Source organism: Balaenoptera ricei, chromosome 14 (genome assembly GCF_028023285.1).
Source record: "Balaenoptera ricei isolate mBalRic1 chromosome 14, mBalRic1.hap2, whole genome shotgun sequence".
In the NCBI taxonomy this organism is placed as follows: Eukaryota; Metazoa; Chordata; class Mammalia; order Artiodactyla; family Balaenopteridae; genus Balaenoptera; species Balaenoptera ricei.
In genome coordinates, this window is record NC_082652.1 from 15,305,570 (window position 1) to 15,325,964 (window position 20,395).

The 20,395-nt window shown below is 54.3% G+C and overlaps 2 protein-coding genes across 5 annotated transcripts in view; one reads left to right on the plus strand and one right to left on the minus strand.

The window, feature by feature from the left end:
• Positions 1–18,405, plus strand: part of DTX1 (deltex E3 ubiquitin ligase 1) — a 37,601-nt gene extending 19,196 nt beyond the window's left edge. For both annotated transcript variants that reach the window (XM_059893769.1, XM_059893770.1), the window contains 7 exons: positions 14,277–14,338; positions 14,698–14,859; positions 15,163–15,224; positions 15,862–16,020; positions 16,115–16,276; positions 16,367–16,456; positions 17,139–18,405. In XM_059893769.1, coding sequence (XP_059749752.1) covers positions 14,277–14,338; positions 14,698–14,859; positions 15,163–15,224; positions 15,862–16,020; positions 16,115–16,276; positions 16,367–16,456; positions 17,139–17,363 — 922 coding nt within the window. In that variant the 3' untranslated portion in view covers positions 17,364–18,405. The remainder of the gene's footprint in view (positions 1–14,276; positions 14,339–14,697; positions 14,860–15,162; positions 15,225–15,861; positions 16,021–16,114; positions 16,277–16,366; positions 16,457–17,138) is intronic.
• The window catches only part of RASAL1 (RAS protein activator like 1), a 32,077-nt gene continuing 28,648 nt past the window's right edge, over positions 16,967–20,395 (minus strand). For 2 of the 3 annotated variants that reach the window (XM_059893767.1, XM_059893768.1), the window contains one exon: positions 16,967–20,230. In XM_059893767.1, the coding sequence (XP_059749750.1) occupies positions 20,091–20,230 (140 nt within the window). In that variant the 3' untranslated portion in view covers positions 16,967–20,090. The remainder of the gene's footprint in view (positions 20,231–20,395) is intronic. The other variant, XR_009497168.1, reaches the window with a different exon arrangement.

A 20,395-nucleotide genomic window follows, 5' to 3' on the forward strand; every position in this document is an offset into this window, starting at 1 on the left:
AGCAACTATAATGGTGTACAGTCCATGTTTACTATTTACTAAACTCTTTATCTACACCACCTCATTTATTACACACACACACACCCCAAAATTCCACCATGCCCCTGTTACAGACGGGGAGGCTGAGGCGGGGAGAGGTATGGCACCTGCTGAGGGCCACCCAGGTGGAGAGCAGGGTTTGGAATTCACACCAATTCCAGGATGCTGTGCTGTGTTCTCTGTGAATTTTTAGAGGGTTTCCACCCCTGCCCCAGTCCATACCCATGTCATGTGGAGGCTCAAGCAAGCATTAGGGCCTTGTCCAAAATATTTCCCCTATAGGCCACATCTAAATATCACTGTCGCTTGGGGCTAATACTATGATTTTCAAGCTGGGCTTTAGGGACTCCTGGCATGACCCGAGATAGTGGCAGGAGAGGGTGGTGCTTAAGAAGTCAGGCACACAAGAGCCAGCCTCTCTGCTCTTGTTTTAACCAGAGCAGCCCTTTTTGGAATCTCTTTTGTGGACTGGCTTTCCCAGCAGGATTTCACTGAGGAAGGGAACCCGGCTCATACCAGTTTTGGAAGTCCTTGGACTAAGGCATCCAGGCCCCCCACCCCGGGTTAGGGACCCAGTGAGGCTGTCAGCTCCCCACCCTGGAGCCCAGGTTCAGTTGATCTCAGCAGAGGACCAGGCCCTGAAGTGGTGGGAGAGAGAGGGAGGAGCAAAGACCTTGACCTTGAGATAGACCAGAGGGAAGAGAGCAGGTGGGGTGTGGGTCGTGGTGCCCAAAAGGAGGAACGGGCACCAAAAGTCAGCTCTGCTCTTATCCCTCTGGCATGGCCCAGGAGAGTGACCGTGCTGATCTGACCTCAGCAAAGGTCAGGCATGGAGACAACTTTTGAGGTCACCGTATCCAGGTCTCCCCTTTCACCAACGGAAACTGATGCCTGGGGAAGGGAAGGGACCCTGAATTAGGCTGCCCTTCTGAACCTTTGAGAGTCTGACTGCTTGGGTTCAGATCCCCTCTTGGCAGCCACTTCTGAGCTGTGAGATCTGAGGCAAGTCTCTCCCCTTCACTGAGCCTCGGTTTCATCATCTGTCAAATGGAAGCTGTGTGCCTCATCATAGCACCTACATCGCAATAGCCCTGCAGTGGCAGCGGGACTACCACTGTTATCCAGGGCGCGGGCTGGTCTGAGGGGCAGGGGAGCTGTGATTTTCCCTGGGAAGGACTACAGCAACCACCACCTGCCAGCCTCGTCCTCCCTCCCCCTCCTCACCACCTTCCCCTCCAGGTCATTCCTCTATGGCCTGACCGTCCCAGTGCCTACAGAGAGGAGCCCTGAGGAGGTCAGGGAAAACATCTTGGGGAAGCACTGCGGGAGGGACTTACCCATCTGGGCATCACAGACAGGTATACACTGTGGCTCCCTGTAAATTGTGACCTGGCTCTGGCTCCCTTATGAAAAGAGAGGGCTGGAGGGCCCCAGAATAAGAAGAGTAGAACAGCAAGTTGGAGTAGATGCAGGAGGGGGCAGAAGCGGGAAAGTCCCAGGGGCCTTTGCAGCAAGAATTCAAGAACCTTCTCTCCGGGGCTGTATTGTTGAAACCCACTAGTGGATTATGAAATCAGAAGGTTGTAACCAGAATTTTCTGGGAATGGAATGGAATAGAATCGAATAGAAAAGAAAATATTGGCATGTGTCATACATAGCAACAGTAAGAATTGTTCCATGAACCTTTTGCATGATTTCTACATGTGTTTAATAGGTCACCAGGTGAAATGAATTTCTTAGTCACTGGTGAAACTTTTGAAAACCACTGTTTTACGGCAAGCTGGGAATTACTCAGTTTTAATTGCTCAGTATCGGTTCTCCAAATGTGTGCTGTGGGTGCATGTTTACAGAGACCAACAAGACAAATAGGGTCCAAACTGCCAGACATACAGCCAGCAAACGAGTAAATGAACACAATTGCTGGAGAGAGAGGGAAGTGCTGGGGAAGGTGGTGGGATGGGGTGGTGTGGTTGAGAGGGAACGGGATAGTCAAGGCAGACCCCACCGAGGAGGTAGGTAGCCGGACCTGGAGAAAGGCTGTTCCAGACAGAGGGAACAGCATGCACAACTTCAATGGGGCTTAAAGGACACGGCGTGTTTAGAGAAGGGCTAGAGGTGTGGGAAGGCTTGGAGTGTGAGGTGCCAGCGAGAACAGAAAAGGGCATCCCAGGCAGGGGCAGTGCAAGTGCAAAGGGGCAGGGGTGAGAATGAATCCAGCAGGTTCTGGAGACTGCGCAGGGATAGAGGTGGAACGGCAGGGGCTGAGATTTTTTCCATGTTGGGAGTACAGAGCCAGATTGCAGTGCCTGAGGTGGGGCCTGGGCTTGGTGCTGCCAGCAGTGGGGAGCTATAGAGTGTGCTTGAGCTCAAGAGGGCTCTGGAGAGAAGAAAGATTTCTCCCTGGGGGTGCTGATCATTAAACATGTCCTCCTCTGACCTGCCAGCACCCTGCTCTCCCCAGCCATGTGCCCCCTACCCAGTCTGTATCACTCCCCCTCCTCTTCCTGGGAGCTGTTTCTGACCCTCTCTGAGACCAGACATTGGCCTGGAAAGGGGACATGGGGGACTGATGGGGCTCCCTCGTCCCTCCCTGGCCATGTAGACCCTGCCCAGTCTCACCCCTGCCCCTCTAACAGACCCTCCCCAGCCAGACAAGCCTGGGTGGAGGCCCCCCCAACCCTCATCTCCAAGGAACTCCAGCTAAAAATACCCCTGGTTCAGAGTGGGGGGTGGGGTGGGCACAGGACACGTGGAGTCTCCTGCTGAGTGAGGGGAGTGGGAGGAAGGAGGCATGGGGATGGCAGACCCTGGTTCCTCCAGACTGAAGCTTCCCGTTGCCAAGGCAACTGAGGCCCTGGTGCGGCCTATGACGGGAAAGGGATGGGGTCTCTGAGGAGCTGGGCAGCCAGGCCCCCCACCTCCACCCTGATCCCCAGACCCCACAGAGCCCCTCATGGCCCTTCTCACGGTCTCTCTGCCTCTGTGTTTATGTCTGTCATTGTGCCTGGGCTGCCATAACAAAGTGCCACAGACTGGGGGGCCCAAGCAACAGAAATGTATTGTCTCGCACTCTGGAGGCTGGAGGTCTGAGATCAAGGTGTCGGTAGGGTGGGTTTCTTGTGAGGCCTCTCTCCTTTGGCTTACAGATGGGCACCTTCTCCCTGTGTCTTCATATCATCTCCCCTCTGTACCTCTGTGTCCAGATTTCCTCTTTATAAGGACACCAGCCATATTGATTAGGGCCCAACCTAATGACCTTGTTTATAACTTGATCACCTCTTCAGAGATCCTGTCTCCAAAGTGTCCGGGGGTTTGGGGGGCGTTAGGATTTCAACACATGAGTTCTGGGGTGAACACAATTCAAGCCACAGCAGTGTGTCTGTGACTTTCCTGTTACAGCTTTCTGAGTCTCAGCCTCCCTTTCAGTCTCTCTCTTTCTCCCTGTGACTGTGTCTCCTTGTCTCCGTCTGTCTGTCTCTTGTTCCTTCTCTCCTGCCTTTTTCTTTCCCTCTCATCAGCTCTCTCCCTCCCCTGCTCCCTTCTCTCCACCCTCCCTCTCCCCTGCCGAGAGAGGTGCATGGCTTCCCCTCCCTGGCCTCAGTTTCCCTATCTGCCAAATGGCGCTAAAATCACCCCAATCCACACGTGCTGGCTCAGCAGAGCTGATGCGCGTGCAAATGCGTTTCAAATCACCGCACGTGATCGGTGTGCAAGGGAGGGGTGAACTCTGACGTCATTCTTTGTCATCCTTCTCACCTCCCATCCTCATCTCAGGACGGAGGTCCAGAGAGGGGCACTGACTTGCCCCCAGGCCACACAGCCAGTGGGGCCAGAGTGTCCCCCTGGCCAGGGTTTTTTTCCACTCCCCCTGTGACGGGGCGGGAAGCCAGCTGGCAGCCGGGGCCTGGGGGACAGACACACAGGGGTGGGAAAGATCCGCCCTGTCACCTGAGAGGGCAGCATCCAGCACTTTGGAACACAGCTGTGGGACAGACTCAGAGTTTCCAGCCCACGTGGTGGAGGGGAGAGGGAGGGGGACAGCTGCAGGCCTGTTTCCGTTTACTGAGCGCTCAGTATGTCCCAGACTCCATCTCACGGCTTTTACATGCATCGCCTCTCTCGATGTACACAGAAACCCAAGGTGGCAGGTCCTAGTATCCCCATTTTTCAGATGAGGAAACTGAGGCTCTGAAAGGCTGGCACTTGCTCAAGGTCACGCGATTAGGACTCTGATTCAAAAACCCCAGTCGGCCACGGTACTGGGGTACCCCACCCCCCTGGCTGCCCACTCCAAGTTTCCAGCCAGGGTCCCAGAGACCTGGCCCTGATTCCACAAGGTGTTGTGGAGTCCAGGGAGTAGATGGACCCACAGAGGCTGAGTTTGGGCCCAGCTTCTGTGTCTCCTCTCACTGTGTGACCCCAGTGGAGCTCATTGCCCTCTCTGGTCCTGTTTTTGCACCTCTGAAGTGGGGCTGGCAACAAAGACCAACATGGGGGCAGATATCAGAGTGCCTGCATTTTCAAATCTGCCCCTAGCAGTGGGAGAGGCGGCTTACCCCTGCCCCTGCCCATACATCCCTATCAGACGAGTACGATGTTGCCAACCTAATCAGTGCCATCGAGATGCCATTTGAGGTTTTTTTTTTTTTTTAATATTTACTTATTTATTTATTTATTTTTGGCTGCGTCGGGTCTTAGTTGCAGCACGTGGGATCTTCCGTTTTGGTGCATGGGCTCTTGGTTGCGGTGCGCAGGCTTCTCTCTAGTTGTGGTGCGCAGGCTCCAGAGCGCATGGGCTCTGTAGTTGCGGCACGTGGGCTCTCTAGTTGTGGCGCATGGGCTCAGTTGCTCCGCGGCATGTAGGATCTTAGTTCCCCGACCAGGGATCGAACCCGCATCCCCTGCATTGGAAGGCGGATTCTTAACCACTGCACCAGCAGGAAAGTCCTGCCATTTGAGTTTTCATACATCTGATTCTTAGCCTGAGAACCTCTTCCTGTTTACTGGCCACCAGTGATTCCTTCTTTTACCAATCACTTGTTTATTTCTTTTGCTTCTTCTCTTGGGCTCTTTACTGCTTCCTTATTGATTTGCAAGCGCTCCTCCTGCATTAAGGGTATTAACCCTCTAACTATCATCTTCCCCCAGTTTGCTGTTTCTTTTTACCTTCTTTATAGCCTATGTTTGTCTGCTCTTTAATTAGTTAATTTTTTTATGTTCAGCAACTACTGTGTACCAGGCACTGTTTGGAGCCCTGGAGATACAACCATGAGGAAAACAGACAATCGCTGCCCTCCTGGAGCTCACATTCTAGTGAGAGACAAACAATAAACAAAATAAATAAATTCTAGAATATGGTAGAGAGTAGTAATGATTACAGAGGTAAAATAAAGAAAGGAAGGGGTGTAGGGGGTGGTGGGAGGGATGTAATTGTAAACAAAGAGGTCAGAAAAGGCCTCACTGAGAATATAATATTTGAGAAAGGATTGAAGGAGGTTGAGACGCAAGCCACGCAGAGAACTGGGGGGAGAGCATTGCAGAGAGACCAGCTTGTGCAAAGGCCCTGAGGCAGGAGCAGCCCTGGTATGTTCGAGGAGGCCAGTGTGGCTGGAGAGGCTACAGGGGATGTGGGGTGGGAGAAGAGGTCAAAGATGAAATGGGGCCAGTCCTGCAGGGCCCCGAAGGCTGTGCTGAGGACTTCGGCTTTTACTCTGCATGGGATGGTAGCCAGCGGGGTTGGGAGCTGGCGCCAGACTGGCGTGACTTTGTTGTCACAGGTTCAATCTGGATACGGAGAATAGGTGGGGAGGTGGGCTTTGATGTGGTGGGTGTGTTTGGGTGTTTTCCTTCTTCTTTTCATTTCCTGCAGTGATTTTACATTTATGTTCTAAAGAATCCACATTTTGTTTCTCCGGCTCTTTCCTGGGTATTACGTTTAAATGCTTCAAAAGTAACAAAGTCCCGAAAGGCACAACATGAAAAGTCTCACCCTCACCATGTCCTCATGGGGCCCCTGGCCTGCCCACCCTCCCCCTTTTCCTGTCCTGGCTGGAGTGCCTTGGCTGTCATACTGCCTCTCCTCTCGCTGGGCTCCCCCAGCGCCTCACTGCAAGGTCACACCAAACTGCCCCATCCCCCGCCCCCCAGACCTGAAGCACTTCCTGCCCTGCTCCCTGGGAGGCCAAACCACACACTTCTGTCTACGTGGCTGCTGCCCGGGGCCGCCGTGGGAACCAACCGACAGCCCTCCCCTCCCCTCCCTTCCCTTGCCTGGGCTCCACCCCGCGCCGACGGAGCAGGGAGACCAGGAGGGTAGGGGAGGGTGACACGGAGCCCCCAGGCCTCTGGATAAACCTGGGCCCTAAATGACAGCCACCCCTCAAAATATCGCTCTAGGGGGACTTTAGTACCGTTGAACCCCTGGGAGTGGACGGGGTCAGGGGTGAGAGGTCCCATTTGACAGAGGGGAAACTGAGGCCCATAGAAGCTCAGCAGCTTGTTCAGGCAGCGGGGGAGGGGGGAGGGGGGATGGCTGGAGCGAGGAAAGGGGAAACGAGCCAGGCCACGGCAGCCGTTGATGGTTTGTGGCTTTTGCTGGACCCGTGGGGCACCCTGTCTCCCTGGAGCTTGCCGTGACGTTCTCAGCCCTCAGGCTCTGCAGAGCGGTTGGGGGTGCAGACCTGGCTGACCCCGGACTGTGGGGGTCAGGGGTTCAGGTACAGGACGAGTGGGCACTGAATGGAGGCAGGTGACAGGAGTAGGCCCAAGGAACAGGGGAGGGGGGCCCATGCGCTCTTCAACTTCCTTCTCCCCATGACATGGCGCTCTCACTTCTGCCCCCTCCTCACCCACTTGGACCCAAATGACTGAGGCCTGAGCCTCCAGAGGCTCCCCAAGGGGCCATGGGGTAAGTGCCAGGTGTCTGGAGAGCACCTGAGGCCAATCAGAGGACCTGAAACCACCATCAGAGAATGTGACATGCCTGGGGCCTGCCAGGGGCATGGAGGAGAGAGAGGACAGGGAGGCCAGCCTAGGTTGTGGCTTCCTGCGTTTCTGGGGTCCTGAACCCCCTTGTTGCTCGGGACAGAGAGGAGTGGCCAGAGCAGGCAAATGTATCCACTCGTGAAGCCCTCCAGGCCTCCCAAACCTGAGCCAGCTCCAGGGTCCAGGTCAAAGGCTTTGGCCCACCTCTAGGGCACAGAGGGCTCAGAAGTCTGGCTCAACTCCAGATGTTGAGCACAGGTCCGCCTGGTGGGCTCAGCTCTGGCCTCTGACTCAGAAACTCCAGGACCACTAACCAGCTGGTTGACCATCGTGAAGCCACTTCCCCTCTCTGGGCCTCATTCCGATCATTTGCAAGATAAATGACAAACAGATTTCAGTTCATGTGCTGGCTCTGCTTGAATGGAAATGACTTCCTGGAGCACTCTTGACGAGGATTCTGAAGTTGCATTTTAGCTTAGTGGAAAGGAGTGCTGGGATTTATTGGTGATGCCTGCCATGGGTGCTAGATAGGCAGTAATGGTACCCATGTCATGTATTTGCCATCCCTGCTCCAACCTTGTCTCTGGGGGCACATTTGGTGTTAGAACTACTGTTTCTTTTTCTTTTCCTTTTTTTCTTTTTTTTATTAACTTTTATTGGAGTATGGTTGCTTTACAATGTTGTGTTAGCCTCCACTGCACAACAAAATGAGTCAACCATACACATACAGATATCCCCTCCCTTTTGGACTTCCCTCCCATTTATGTTACCACAGTGCACTAGGTAGTTCTATATAGTATGTTCCCATCAGTTGTCTATTTTATACATAGTATCAATAATGTATATGTGTCAATCCCAGTCTCCCAATTCCTCCCACCCCACCCCTTTCCCCATTGGTAGCCATACATCTGTTGTCTACATCTGAGTCTCTATTTCTGCTTTGCAAATAAGATCATCTATACCATTTTTCTAGATTCCACATATATGCATTATTATACGATATTTGCTTTTCTCTTTCTGACTTACTTCACTCTGTATGACACTTTCTAGGTCCATCCACATCTCTACAAATTACCCAATTTCATTCCTTTTTATGGCTGAGTAATATCCATTGTATATATGTACCACATCTTCTTTATCCATTCCTCTGTTGATGGACGTTTAGGTTGCTTCCATGTCCTGGCTATTGTAAGTAGTGCTGCAATGAACATTGGGGTGCATGTGTTTGTTTTTTTTTAAATAAATTTATTTATTTATTTATTTATTTATTTATTTTTGGCTGCATTGGGTCTTTGTTGCTGCGCGCGGGCTTTCTCTAGTTGTGGCGAGCGGGGGCTACTCTTCGTTGCAGTGCGTGGGCTTCTCATTGCGGTGGCTTCTCTTGTTTTTTTGAATTATGGTTTTCTCTGGATATATGCCCAGTAGTGGGATTGCTGGGTCATATGGTAGTTCTATTTTTAAGAACTACTGTTTCTAAGCACACCAGGCACCCCTCTGAAGAGACCAGAGAACTGGTAGACCGATTCCTTAATTGGCTCAACTCCTCCATTCAGTGCTAACTGAGTATCCATTTGCACCGAGTTTCATCCTCAATCCTGGGGTCAAAGGACTGGGTCAGAAGCTCACAGTCTGGTGGAAGAGATAAGAGTGGAACCCCACAACTAGGAAGCAAGACAGGAAATGTGTCCTCAAAAAAAAAAAAAAAGATAAACACAGTCCCCTGGGAATTCAAAGAAGGTGTGGTTATGTATTTGCTTGAGGTCGATCAGAAAAAGCCTCATGAAGACAGTGACCTTTGAACCTGTCTTCAAAGGGAAGATGTGAATTGGGAATAGACAGTATGGACAGGCAGGGGAAACAGTGTGACAAAGGTATGCAGACAGGACAGGGCAGGGAACAGTGTGAGGAACAGCAACTAGGAAAATCTCCCCAAGTTATCTCATCCTGCCTTTGAACATTGCCTCCCAGCCAGGCCAGGTACGAGGCATCTCTCTTTGCTCTTCTGTGGCAAAGGAAAGAGAGGGGAGCCAAACACCCTAACCCTGTTTCCCAGACTTGTCCTGGGGAGATTTTTTTCCTCAGATAACAGCCTCCTGCCTCAGTCTCTGAGCCAGGGTGAGAGAACTTGGTTTCGTGTCACGTGGCTGAGAAAACAGACTCTGAAGTCTGACATCCTGGGCTCACATTTGGGCTCTACCACTTACTGGCAAGTTACTTCATCTCTCTGGGCCTCAGTTTCCTCCTCTGTAGAATGGGATATCACAGACTTGTTGGGACGATTAGATGAGGGAGGGAAGGTCTACAACAGAGTCTGAGACATAGCGAGCTCTTGGAATTATTGACCCCTGGCCCATCTCTGTGTGGCACGTTCACTGAGACAGTTTCCAGGAAATGTCTGGGTTCCCCCAAACCTTGCCATGGAATCTCTGCCTTGAGTTGGATGGGGAGCATTTCTGGGAACTTCTTAGAGAAGCTTTGCTCATGCTATTCCCACGCATGCCCACTTAGTGTGCTCACTTTAGAATGAAAGTTGGCACAGAGTCTCCAAGGGCCTAAAGGTTACAGAGGGGCTTCTCTGGGGCAGCTGCTTCAAGGCTCACTTCCAGTGTGTGCAAAAAATGCACGGGGAGACTGCGCCCGAGCACGTGAGCGTGAGTCATCGGCTTGAAACATCCCCGCAAAATCCAGTCTTCCTTCCTTCCTTCATGCAACAAGTGTTTCTTGACAATCTACTATGTGCCACGTACTCGCGGTGATGGCGGGTGGTGAGGAAGGTCTCTCTACCGAGGCAGCGCTGAAGCAGACCTAAGGGAGCCACTCAGCATCTGCGGGAAAAGCCTTCAGGCGGAGGGCACAGCAAGTGCAAAGGCCTTGAAAGGGCTCAGCATTTTAGAGCAGAGGTGTGTGGAGTAGAGAGATGGAGGGGGTAGGAGATGAGGTCACAGAGGCAGGGAGGGCCTGGTCATGCTGAAGACTTTATAATATCAGGCTGTGATTAATGCAATGACAAAAAACATTAAGTAAGGTAAGGGCAAAGGCAGAGGGCTTCTCTAGAATAAAGTGGAAGGGAAGATCTCTGATAGGGTGATATTTGAGCAGAAACCTGTGTTAAGTGAGGGAGCAGAGCGTGAGGATAATCTGGGGAAGAGCATTCTGGGAGACGAATCAGCAAGTGCAAAGGCCCTGGGGTGAGGATGTGCCTGGTATGTTTGCAGAATGGCAGGGAGACCAGGGAGGCTGGGACGGAGTGGGTGAGGGGTGAGCACAGGAGAAACAGAGTTCAAGGGGTAGGTACTGGCTATACTGCATATGGTAAAGAGTTTGGATTTTACTCTAAGCAAGGTAAGAGCCACAGGGGATTGAGGGCAGCGGAGGAACAGGATCTGATGCAGGGGTGGGCAAGGCAGCGGGACCCATCCCTGCCCTGGGGCAGCCAGGGCTCGCTTCTGGTCAGAGCAGATTTCAAGACCTGAAGGATTCCTCTGACCCTTTGCCAGGCAGAGCCCCAAGAGGGTGGAGCAGGGAGTGAAGGCCGGCCCCACTTCCGGGAGGCCTGTGGGCAGCAGTCTCCTGTCCAGGGCAGGAAGATGTTCTCACTGACTCGGAGGAAACAGCGCATCCCACATCAAAAAGGGGCCTGGGTGGCTCCCACGCTCTGGCGTCGTGGGAACCCAGCTACCCTGGGTTCTCGCAGGGGGCCCGCAGATTGAGAGAGGCTGGGGGCCACCTGGGGACTGTCCCCCAGCTTGCCGATGGGTAAATAAAAAACAGCCCCACCATCACGCCCCACTCACAACCCTCCTCCCAGGAGCAAGACTGTCTTTTGTAACCCAGGGCTCCGTGGTTTTTAAAGTGTGCCAGAGATTGAAGGGCTGCTAAGATCTAAAATATTCTCTTTCTGGGGTCCCTCCTGCCTAACTCCCTGGCCAAAGGCTCAGCAAGACCAGTGTCATGAGCTGGACCAGACTTTGGGCATTATATAGACCTGGGGTAGCCAACTGTCCTTGCTGATTGGTAGAGGCTGCCTAGAGAGCTGTGCTGATGATTCTGCTTGGCTTGAGAAAGTGCTGTGATGGATTAGTGATGTCTGCCACAGGTAGGAGACAAGAAGCGGTGGTACTCATGCCAAATACTTTTATTTCCACCATTTTACAGATAGCCCTGGAGAGAAGGAAGGATGGTTTCTCATGAGGTAGATGGGAAGGAAGGAAGGGGATGGGAAGACCTGGATATGTAGAGGACCTTAACAGTGTGTCTACACTAGAAGTGTTTTAGGGACTTCCCTCGTGGTCCAGTGGTTAGGACTCTGCATTTCCACCGCAGGGGGCATGGGTTCAAACCCTGGTCGGGAAACTAAGATCCTGCATGCCTAATAATAATAATAATACACTAGAAGTGTTTTGAAGGACAGTTCGGGAAGAGGAGAAGCTGGAGGTGCCTCCATGCTTTCCTGTAAGAGGATGGGAAGGGATGAGATTAGGGTGGTAATACCCCTGCAAGGAAGGTCCTGGAGGATTATGACAAACCCTGGGAAGGGGCAGATGGGTACTCAGCCCCCATCCCTTGGGTCCCAGCAGGCTGCTGGAAGGAGAAAATTAGGACACCTCCACTCTCACCCCTGCACCAAACTATGAACTTTATGTGTTTTAACTCATTGAACCTTCACAAGACTCTATCCCCATTACAGATGGGGAAACCGAGGCACAGCATCTTTCCCGCCTCCCACACCTCAGCTGTCCAGCCCCTGGGGGCCCCCAGGGGTACCTGCCCTCCACTGCACCTCCCTCAGGAGCTGTGTTCAGCAACTCTGGGTCACCAGAGTGTTTGGTGACCCCGATGTCTGCTCCAGATGGTGCCACCCCCAGTCAGAGGGGTCTGGGAGGAGTGCCCCGGCCGACCAGGTGTAAGCCCGTGCCGCTGGCAGCCACAGAGTGGACGGCTGTGTGCAGTGCGTGTGTGTGTGTTACTGTGTGTGTAAAGTGTAAGTCCCCCAGCCGAGTGTCTACCTGTCAGTGTTGGGGAGCATGGGTCATGGTGTCTGTGTGTCCCCACGTGCAGGTGGCAGGGTCCCTTTGCAGGTTGCAGACTGTTGGGTGCTTGTCAGGACCAAGGTGCCTTTACCCCGAATTTGGGGGAGGGGCGGCTGTGGCCGGGCTGGACAAGTGTGCACGAGCTGGCTTCTCCTGTCCAATTCAGTGTCCTCATGGTGTGCGCACGTGGGTATCTCTGTGTGTGCTGTGTTCCCTGGAGTGTGTGTGTACATGTTTGTATGGTGTTCTCCATGCAGAGGTGTGTGTATCTGTCTGAACCTGTGTGTGTTCATGGGGTGTGTTCCCTGAGGTGTGTCTCTGTGTACCTTTGTATGTATGCGTGCATGGTGTGTATTGCCTGGTGTGTGTGTGTTTGCATGCAAGCGTGTGTGGCACGCTCCCGAAGTATATGTATGCCTGTGTCTGTATCTACGTACAGGGAGGGGGCTTCCTGGATTGTGTGTGCATGACTGTGTGTGCGTGTATCTGTCGTGTGTTCCCTGGAGCATGTGTGTACATGCGTGGGGGGCATGTTTTCAGGAGTGTGTGCCTGTTTGAGCAGTGTTCTCCGTCTATGTGTGTGTGTGTGTGTGTGTGTGTGTGTGTCCTTGTGCATTTGGCGTGTTCCCCAAGTATACGTGTGCATGTATATATAGCCCATATTCCCCAGGGGTATGTGTGTGTGTGTGTTTCTGGACCCACTGCAGCAGCATGAAAACCTGCCAAACGTACCATTTGCTTAAAGACACTTTCCAGCCAGCTTCCTGGTGCCGACTGTACCTGCTGGGGCAGGTGTCCAGGCAGCACTGGCCAGGCTCAGACCTGAGCAGGCAGGCAAAGGGGGCTGCAGCAGCTCCTTCCCCAGCTGTCACTGCCCGCATCCCTTCCTGCACTTGCTCCTGGCACATCCCCAAGCCCCTCAGGCTGCCCCGTGGCTTTTATTACACTCCTTCTCTTCATCAAAACTTACTCATCCGGGGTTCCATGCCCATCAATAGGAAGATACCAGTTCATCCACAAAACTAAGCCCTGAAGTCTAGACTCAGGTGGGCACACTGTACAGATCACAACAAGATTTCTCCTTCAGCCCTCCCGACAATTTTATAGGTGAGGTATTATTGTCATCCCCATTTTACAGATAAGAAAACTGAGGATCACAGAGGTTAAGTGACTCTCCCAAGCTTATCACTGCAATACTTTCATGGTTTCCTATCCAAGATGGAGAGAAGTTACACCGTAACTTAGTGGGTTCAGGTGCAAGAGAGGTGAAATTAGCCAGGATTACACAGCGATGGTGATGATGGTGGTGATGACGGTTAAAGCTATTAGAGTCTTTATTAGGTACCAGGAATTGTGCTCAGCCCTTGACATGTAGAATTTCATTGACTCTTCACAGCAAACTTAAGGAAGGTGCCATATTATCCCCATTTTACCAATGGGGAAACAGGTTTATGAGAGGTGTGATGACGCGTCACGTGTCATCCAGCTGCTTAACGGTGGAGCTGAAATATGAAAGTAGCTCCGGATGATTCCAAAAGCCAGACCTCTTTGGAGGGAAGGGCAAAGAGGGGAAGCAGGCTACATTTTCCTAGGGCCTCTTCATTTGAAGAGGTGACAGTGCCTTAGTCACAGGAACTGACATCAGTAAATATTCCAGAGGGGGGAAATGTTCATCATCAAATGTCTTTGGGAAACCTGGATTTACCATTGCTAACCATATTTCCTTATGCAGGACTTATCAGAGCCTTTAATATGCCCATATGTGTTGTGAATTTCCAAGTGGGAGACAGCGAAGTGTTTCCTAACTGATCCCTAAATCCTTCTTTCCCCGAACCTTTTATCAGTGCTCTATATAGCAAAGTTTGAGAGCAGCTAGAATGGCTCAATCACAAATAGTTGGGTTTCAGGCACAGTGGCCAATGAAAGGGGGCAGTTGGGAGCCAAGTGCTCTCACCAGGGAGGAGGCCAGCTGTGGAGCAGGGGAGGGTCAGTACTAAGTCTAGGGGTTCATTCCATCATCACAGGGGCGGAGGTCCTGGTCACACCGCATCCCATAATAGAAGGATGTCAGAGTAGGAATGGAGTTCCCTGGTGGTCGTTCTAGATAACTGGGACAGACATAAACGGGTCAGAGTACAGCCACGAGCCAGAGCCAGAAGGCAAAGCAGAGTCCCCTGATCTTCTGGTGCAGGGGGGCTGCAGTCTCTTCTCTTCTCCCCTCAGGGTCCCTGCGCTCCCGGTGAAGAACTTGAATGGCACGGGGCCAGTCCACCCGGCCCTAGCAGGTGAGTCCAGTCCAGGACGGGAAAGAAGGGCGGGGCCCACAAGGTGGCAGCCCCACCTCTCGGCCCCTTGGCTTCGGCCCCTTGGAGGGCGTGGCCAAGAGGACACACCCCCTGCCTTTGGGCCATAACACTGGGGTCCATGGGGCCCGCAGAAGGGACTCCACTTGACTTCAACCTTGGGTGGGGGCTAAGTGGGCGGGGCCCATCGGGCACCCCACCCACCCATCTGAGGATTCCTGGGCTTACCAGGTGGGCGGAGTCTGGGGAGAGACCCCATGGGTCCACGCGATGTTGGGAGAGCAGGGCGGGCGGGGCCTGGATGAGCATCCCGCGCCCTGACTGTCGCCGCCGCCCCCCAGGGATGACCGGGATCCTGCTCTGCGCTGCGGGGCTGCCCGTGTGCCTGACGCGGGCCCCCAAGCCCATCCTGCACCCACCGCCCGTGAGCAAGAGCGACGTCAAGCCCGTGCCAGGCGTGCCCGGGGTGTGCCGCAAGACCAAGAAGAAGCACCTCAAGAAGAGTATGCCTCCCGCGCCCGATCCTGACCCCTGAACTTGACCCCACTAACCCTTGACCGCAACCCCTCTGGCCCTTCAATTCCAATTTGGTCTAAAGACTTGTGACCCCATCTCAGTTCTGGTTCCCTGACCCCATTCGCCATCAACTCCGATTACATCAAACCTCAAGCAACCCTTGACATGTGACTCCTGCCAGCCCGTACAGCTTCTGACCCCACCCCTCTGACCCCTGACCCTGTCCTCAGCCAAGCCCTCAGGACTAGACTCTGGGTACCCTCAAGCCCACCCCCACTCTGTCCTTGCAGGTAAGAACCCTGAGGATGTGGTTCGAAGGTACATGCAGAAGGTGAAGAACCCACCTGATGAGGTGAGCCCCTAGGGGAGGGTACCTGTGCGGAGGACAGGCAGCCTCACCTCCAGAGATGGAGAGCCCAGCCCTCACCTCCTCACCTGGTTCTAGTGTTACAGTCCCTTCTCCCGGTTTGTGGGTTTGCCTTCTCACTTTCTTTACAGCGTCTTTTGATGAACAGAAATGCTACGTTTAACAGAATCACATTGATCAATCTTAGTTTTTGCAGCTTTTTTTTTTTTTTTTTTTTTTTGGCTGCGTTGGGTCTTCGTTGCTACGCGTGGGTCCTCTCCAGCCGCAGAGAGCGGGGGCCACTCCTCGCCTCGGTGCGCGGGCCTCTCACCGCAGCAGCCCCTCCCGTTTGCAGCTTATTTTTACCCATATTTTCCACCAAATGTGTTTAAGTTTTGCTTTTGATAGTTAAGCCTTTAATCCGTCTGGAGGGGGGTGTGAGCAAGCCATCTCTTCCTCTGCATGTATCTGAATTCAGTACCTGGGGGTGTCCTCTCCCTTTGATAGATGGGGACCAGAGAGGGGGCGGTCTCTTGCCCTTGGGGGATAGGGGGTCTGGTCCCCGCCCAGGAGCAGCGCTGACTGGGGAGGGGTGTCCCGCCCTCCCCAGTCCTCAGTCTCCCGTCTGTGCCCCCTCCCTCAGGACTGTACCATCTGCATGGAGCGGCTGGCCACGGCCTCCGGCTACGAGGGCGTGCTTCGGCACAAGGGCGTGCGCCCTGAGCTCGTGGGCCGCCTGGGCCGCTGTGGCCACATGTACCACCTGCTGTGCCTCGTGGCCATGTACTCCAATGGCAACAAGGTGGGCTGGGTGGGGCAGTGGGTGGGGAGTAGGCAGGGGGGCCGTGCGGGGCCAGGACACCTGGGGACCTCACGGCCACTCTCCCCCACCCCAGGACGGCAGCCTGCAGTGCCCCACCTGCAAGGCCATCTACGGGGAGAAGACGGGCACTCAGCCACCCGGGAAGATGGAGTTTCACCTCATCCCCCACTCGCTGCCCGGCTTCGCTGACACCCAGACCATCCGCATCGTCTACGACATCCCCACAGGCATCCAGGTGAGCCCCCAGGCCCCTGGCTTTGAGCCCTTCCGAGGCCACCGCCACGGCCGCTGTCTGTGGTTCAAGCCCCCGCTGCCTCTCCCACAGGGCCCCGAGCACCCCAACCCAGGCAAGAAGTTCACTGCAAGAGGCTTCCCGCGCCACTGCTATCTGCCCAACAACGAGAAGGGCCGGAAGGTGGGTGCCGTGAGGGCGCGGGGCTGTGGGAGCAGGCTGGGCCCCCAGCCACCATCAGCCAGACCTGTGGTCCCCGTTCTCCCCAGTCCCTGCACGAGCACTGACCATAACCACCCAGTGTGTGTGTGTGTCTAGCCCTGCCAGTCGCCTCACACACCTCATCTCATTCACCAGCCCGCTGAAGTCAAGGTCTTGACCTCATTTTAGAGATAAAGAAACGAAGCCTCAGAGAGGGCAAGTAACTTGCCCAAGGTCACACAGCTAGTAAACGGTAGAGCCTGGATTTGAACCCAAGCAGTCTAGGTTCTTCACTGCCACACTAGAGACTGTCTGCTTTTACTTTTTGTTTTTCAAGAGAAGCCAGAAATTCTGATTTTCACGTGAAATCCCCAGGTTTTTGAATATTGCCAACGAAGTCACAAAGTGGCTGTTTGATACAGCATGAGGTCCAAACCAAACACAGCTGAGGGCCATCAGTTTGAGACCCTTCACCCCAAAGAAACAGGCTGATAACATGGAAAGTGCTTTTACTGGGGGAGCTCAGAGTGGGAGTCAGTCTAGGGAAGGAAGTGGCCACGCTGGGCAGCCACGGGGAATCCTGCAGGGGAACCACAGTGTGGTCAGGGAGGGACTCAAGCTGTGGGTGGGGCTGGCTGTGACCCTTGCCTGCCCCGCCCTCCAGGTGCTGAGGCTGCTTATCACCGCCTGGGAGCGGAGACTTATCTTCACCATCGGCACATCCAACACCACGGGCGAGTCGGACACCGTGGTGTGGAACGAGATCCACCACAAGACCGAGTTTGGATCCAACCTCACGGGCCACGGCTACCCGGACGCTAGCTACCTAGACAACGTGCTGGCAGAGCTCACAGCCCAGGGTGTGTCCGAGGCTGTGGCCAAGGCCTGAGGCCCAAGGCTGCCCACCTTCCCTCCTGCTTTGCCCCTGGTCCAGCACATGCAGCACATGCCTCCCTCTGCCAGGTGTGTCCTGGCGGCCCAGGTTCAGGGCTGGGGAGGAACCTGCAGGAGGAGCCAGAAGCGTTCCCGGGATTTGGCTGGTAGCAGTTGGCATGATGGGAGGATGGCAGGCCAGCCGGCTTCGACCCTAGCTACCTGAGAGGGTCACAAGGGTGTACCGGAAACCACAGCAACCTCCCTACCAAAAAGACAGAGCCCCACCCCCTCACACAAACACACGTGTCCTGTTGAACACATGCACGCACACCCACGTGCCTCTACTTACCCCCAGACTGAGGGGGAAGAGACAGAAAGACCCCTGTGATACTCCATGTGGATTCCCATCTGTGTCTATCGCATCTGTACAGGCTTGTCTGCAAACAGAAGGACTCGGGTCAAGCACGTGGGGGCCTGGTGAGGCTCCGGGAGAAAAGGGGGCACTTGGGAGCCTCAGCCTCCCCCCATCTCTGCCACCCACTGATGGGCAATTGTGGGCCCACAGGGTGGAAGCTCCCAGAATATTCAGCAGTTTTGCAAAGGGGTGGGCCAGGGAGACAGACGAGGAGAATCTTATTTTGTGCTTGTGTCTCTTCATCCTTCTGGGACCCTGAGCTCCTTCTTCTCCCCTGCCATCCCCAGGCCTTATGTCTGTCCCTGATAAAGGCACTGTTTTCCTTTCCTCCCCACCCCATTCTCTCCACCAAATCGCTCCCAATGTCAAGATCCAAAGGCTGGAGCTTCTGGCTTCAGGAGTGAGACAAGGAGGCCTGGCTTAGGCCAGCAGGTTTAAAAAGCAGACCGGACAGCAAAGAGTCCATTTCCCTTTCCTTGGGAGTGGGCAGTGGGGTGGCTGATGGTCTCGGCCAACCAGGGGCCTGTTGCCCAGGCAACTCACCAGCTCTGCCTCTGTTGATTGGCTGCCACGGCGGAAGTCAGCCAAGATTTAAAGGGACGCCAGTGATTGCTCTTTTGAAAATCTACCAGTCCCACTGTGGGTGGAGAAATAAATGGTCTTTCTCCTCCTCAGCTGGGTCTTTTCCTGCCAAGAAGGGGTGTGCGTGGCTCTGTTTCTGGGGGCTTTCGGTCCATCCCATGGGGGAGCTTGCAACAAAATGATGACCCAGGACCATTGCCGCGTCAGCCTTGGGCAGCTGGAGATGGAGGGTCCCCATACTTCTCTTGTCCTGGGGCAGGCAGGGGGTGTGATGGTGGCAGAGGCAGACCCTCCCAATCCTACTCCCCAAGAGGGCACAGGTGAAAGCTCTGTTCTCAAGCACGGGCACGGCAATGCATACAGCTGCTCCCCGGTACAATTACTAGGAATGAGGAACTTGGGCTGGGAGCTGCGAGCCTCCTGGAAAATATGGAGGAGCTGGGAGACGCCGTGATCGGCTCGTTGGAACCTCAGAGCCCCAGCCTCTGCCCTCAGGGAGGAGGACCAGGTTCTGTCGGGAGAGACGGGGACGTATCCCTGGATCTGCAGCAAGTCTCCCGTCAGTCTCTGCAACATCCCAGGATGCTAGGAGGCTGTGGTGGATGCCGCGGCTCCAGGCGACCCCTTCCGGCCACCCTCAGGATAGCACTGCATCTTTCCTGCAGTGGTCCATGTCACCACCACCCCACCCCACTCCCCCAGCCAGATAGGCTTAGGTTTCTGTCCTACCCTCTAGTCACACAAAACTGGAAATGAGTCTTTGGAGGCCCAATTCTGCCAGTTGGGTGTTCCCAAACATTTTACCTTCTGTGATTAATTCTCAAACAAAATCTCACCTCAATATACAAAATCACCCAGCCCCATGGTCCTCAAATCTCATGTGCCTCCACACCACCTGTGGAACTTGTTTAAAACCCTGATTCCTGCCCTCACGCTCCCTCAGATTCTGATTCAGGAGATCTGGGGGCAGTCCCAGGAATCTGCATTTCTAGCAGACAACCTGAGGGTGGGCTTTGAACCACAGTCTGAGAAATCCCTCCCTGGCTCCCACACTACCCCCATGGAACCCATTTTGAAAACCACACATCTAGACTCACTCCCTCCTCATTTTATACAGGGTAAACTGAGGCTCAAAGACAGGGAAAGAGCCTGGTCCAAAGTCTCCCAAGGGTCTGGGTCATGCACGCTGGGCTCTCAGCCTCAGTTATTCCTGAGGGCACCTGATTCTGGAGGCTTGTGGTTAGGATATTCAGCCAAGGACAGGGTTCAGGAGGATCAATGTGGCTACAGGGATTGGCAGACATGAAAACAGGAAGGGCTGAGCCTGTTTAGTGCCTATCTGGGGCAACAAGGCCACAAGGGCATCAGGGATTCGTGTACAGCTGTATCCAGCAGCTCAGGGCCAGCAGCTCAGGGCTGGCCATGTCAGTGTGGCTAGAGGCCAGTCCTGTGAAGCAGAAACCTCAGGCTGAGATAAGTGGGTCAGGTTCCTTATTCCATCCACTCCAGAGTGCCTCAACCCAGAGGGTAAGACCCATTCAGTGCAAGGCTGGTCCCCTGCCCAAGGGTTTCCATGCCTGGGTTCTGGGCTTAGGACACATGGGATTAGGATATTTCCAGGAGCCTGCAAGCCACAGCATCAACGAGGTACCGGACAGCCACGAGGAGACTCCTGGGCCAGGGGACGCTGAGAAGGGCCCACCGGCTCTTTCCACCTCCCTCCAGGCTGGCTCTGGCATGTCCTCAGGGCCTCAGGGGGCGTAGGGCCACCTTCCGCTGCTCCTGATGCTGGAACTCCTCGTGGGCTTGATCCAGGTCTGCGAGCACCTCCAGCAGATGGGCAGCTGCCTCTCTCTGGTGAGCCAGGGCATCAGGACAGGCCCCTGGGAGAAAGAAAAGGAGGCCACAGGGGCTCAGCGAGGCCAGGGCAGGCTGCTGTAATTCAGATCCAGTGGCTTCCTCGGGCTCCATATGTGCCTGGTGCCCTGAGATCCTAAAATGTGCCAGAGCCGCATACACACAGCCCTCTGGCCTGCTGGTGGACTGGA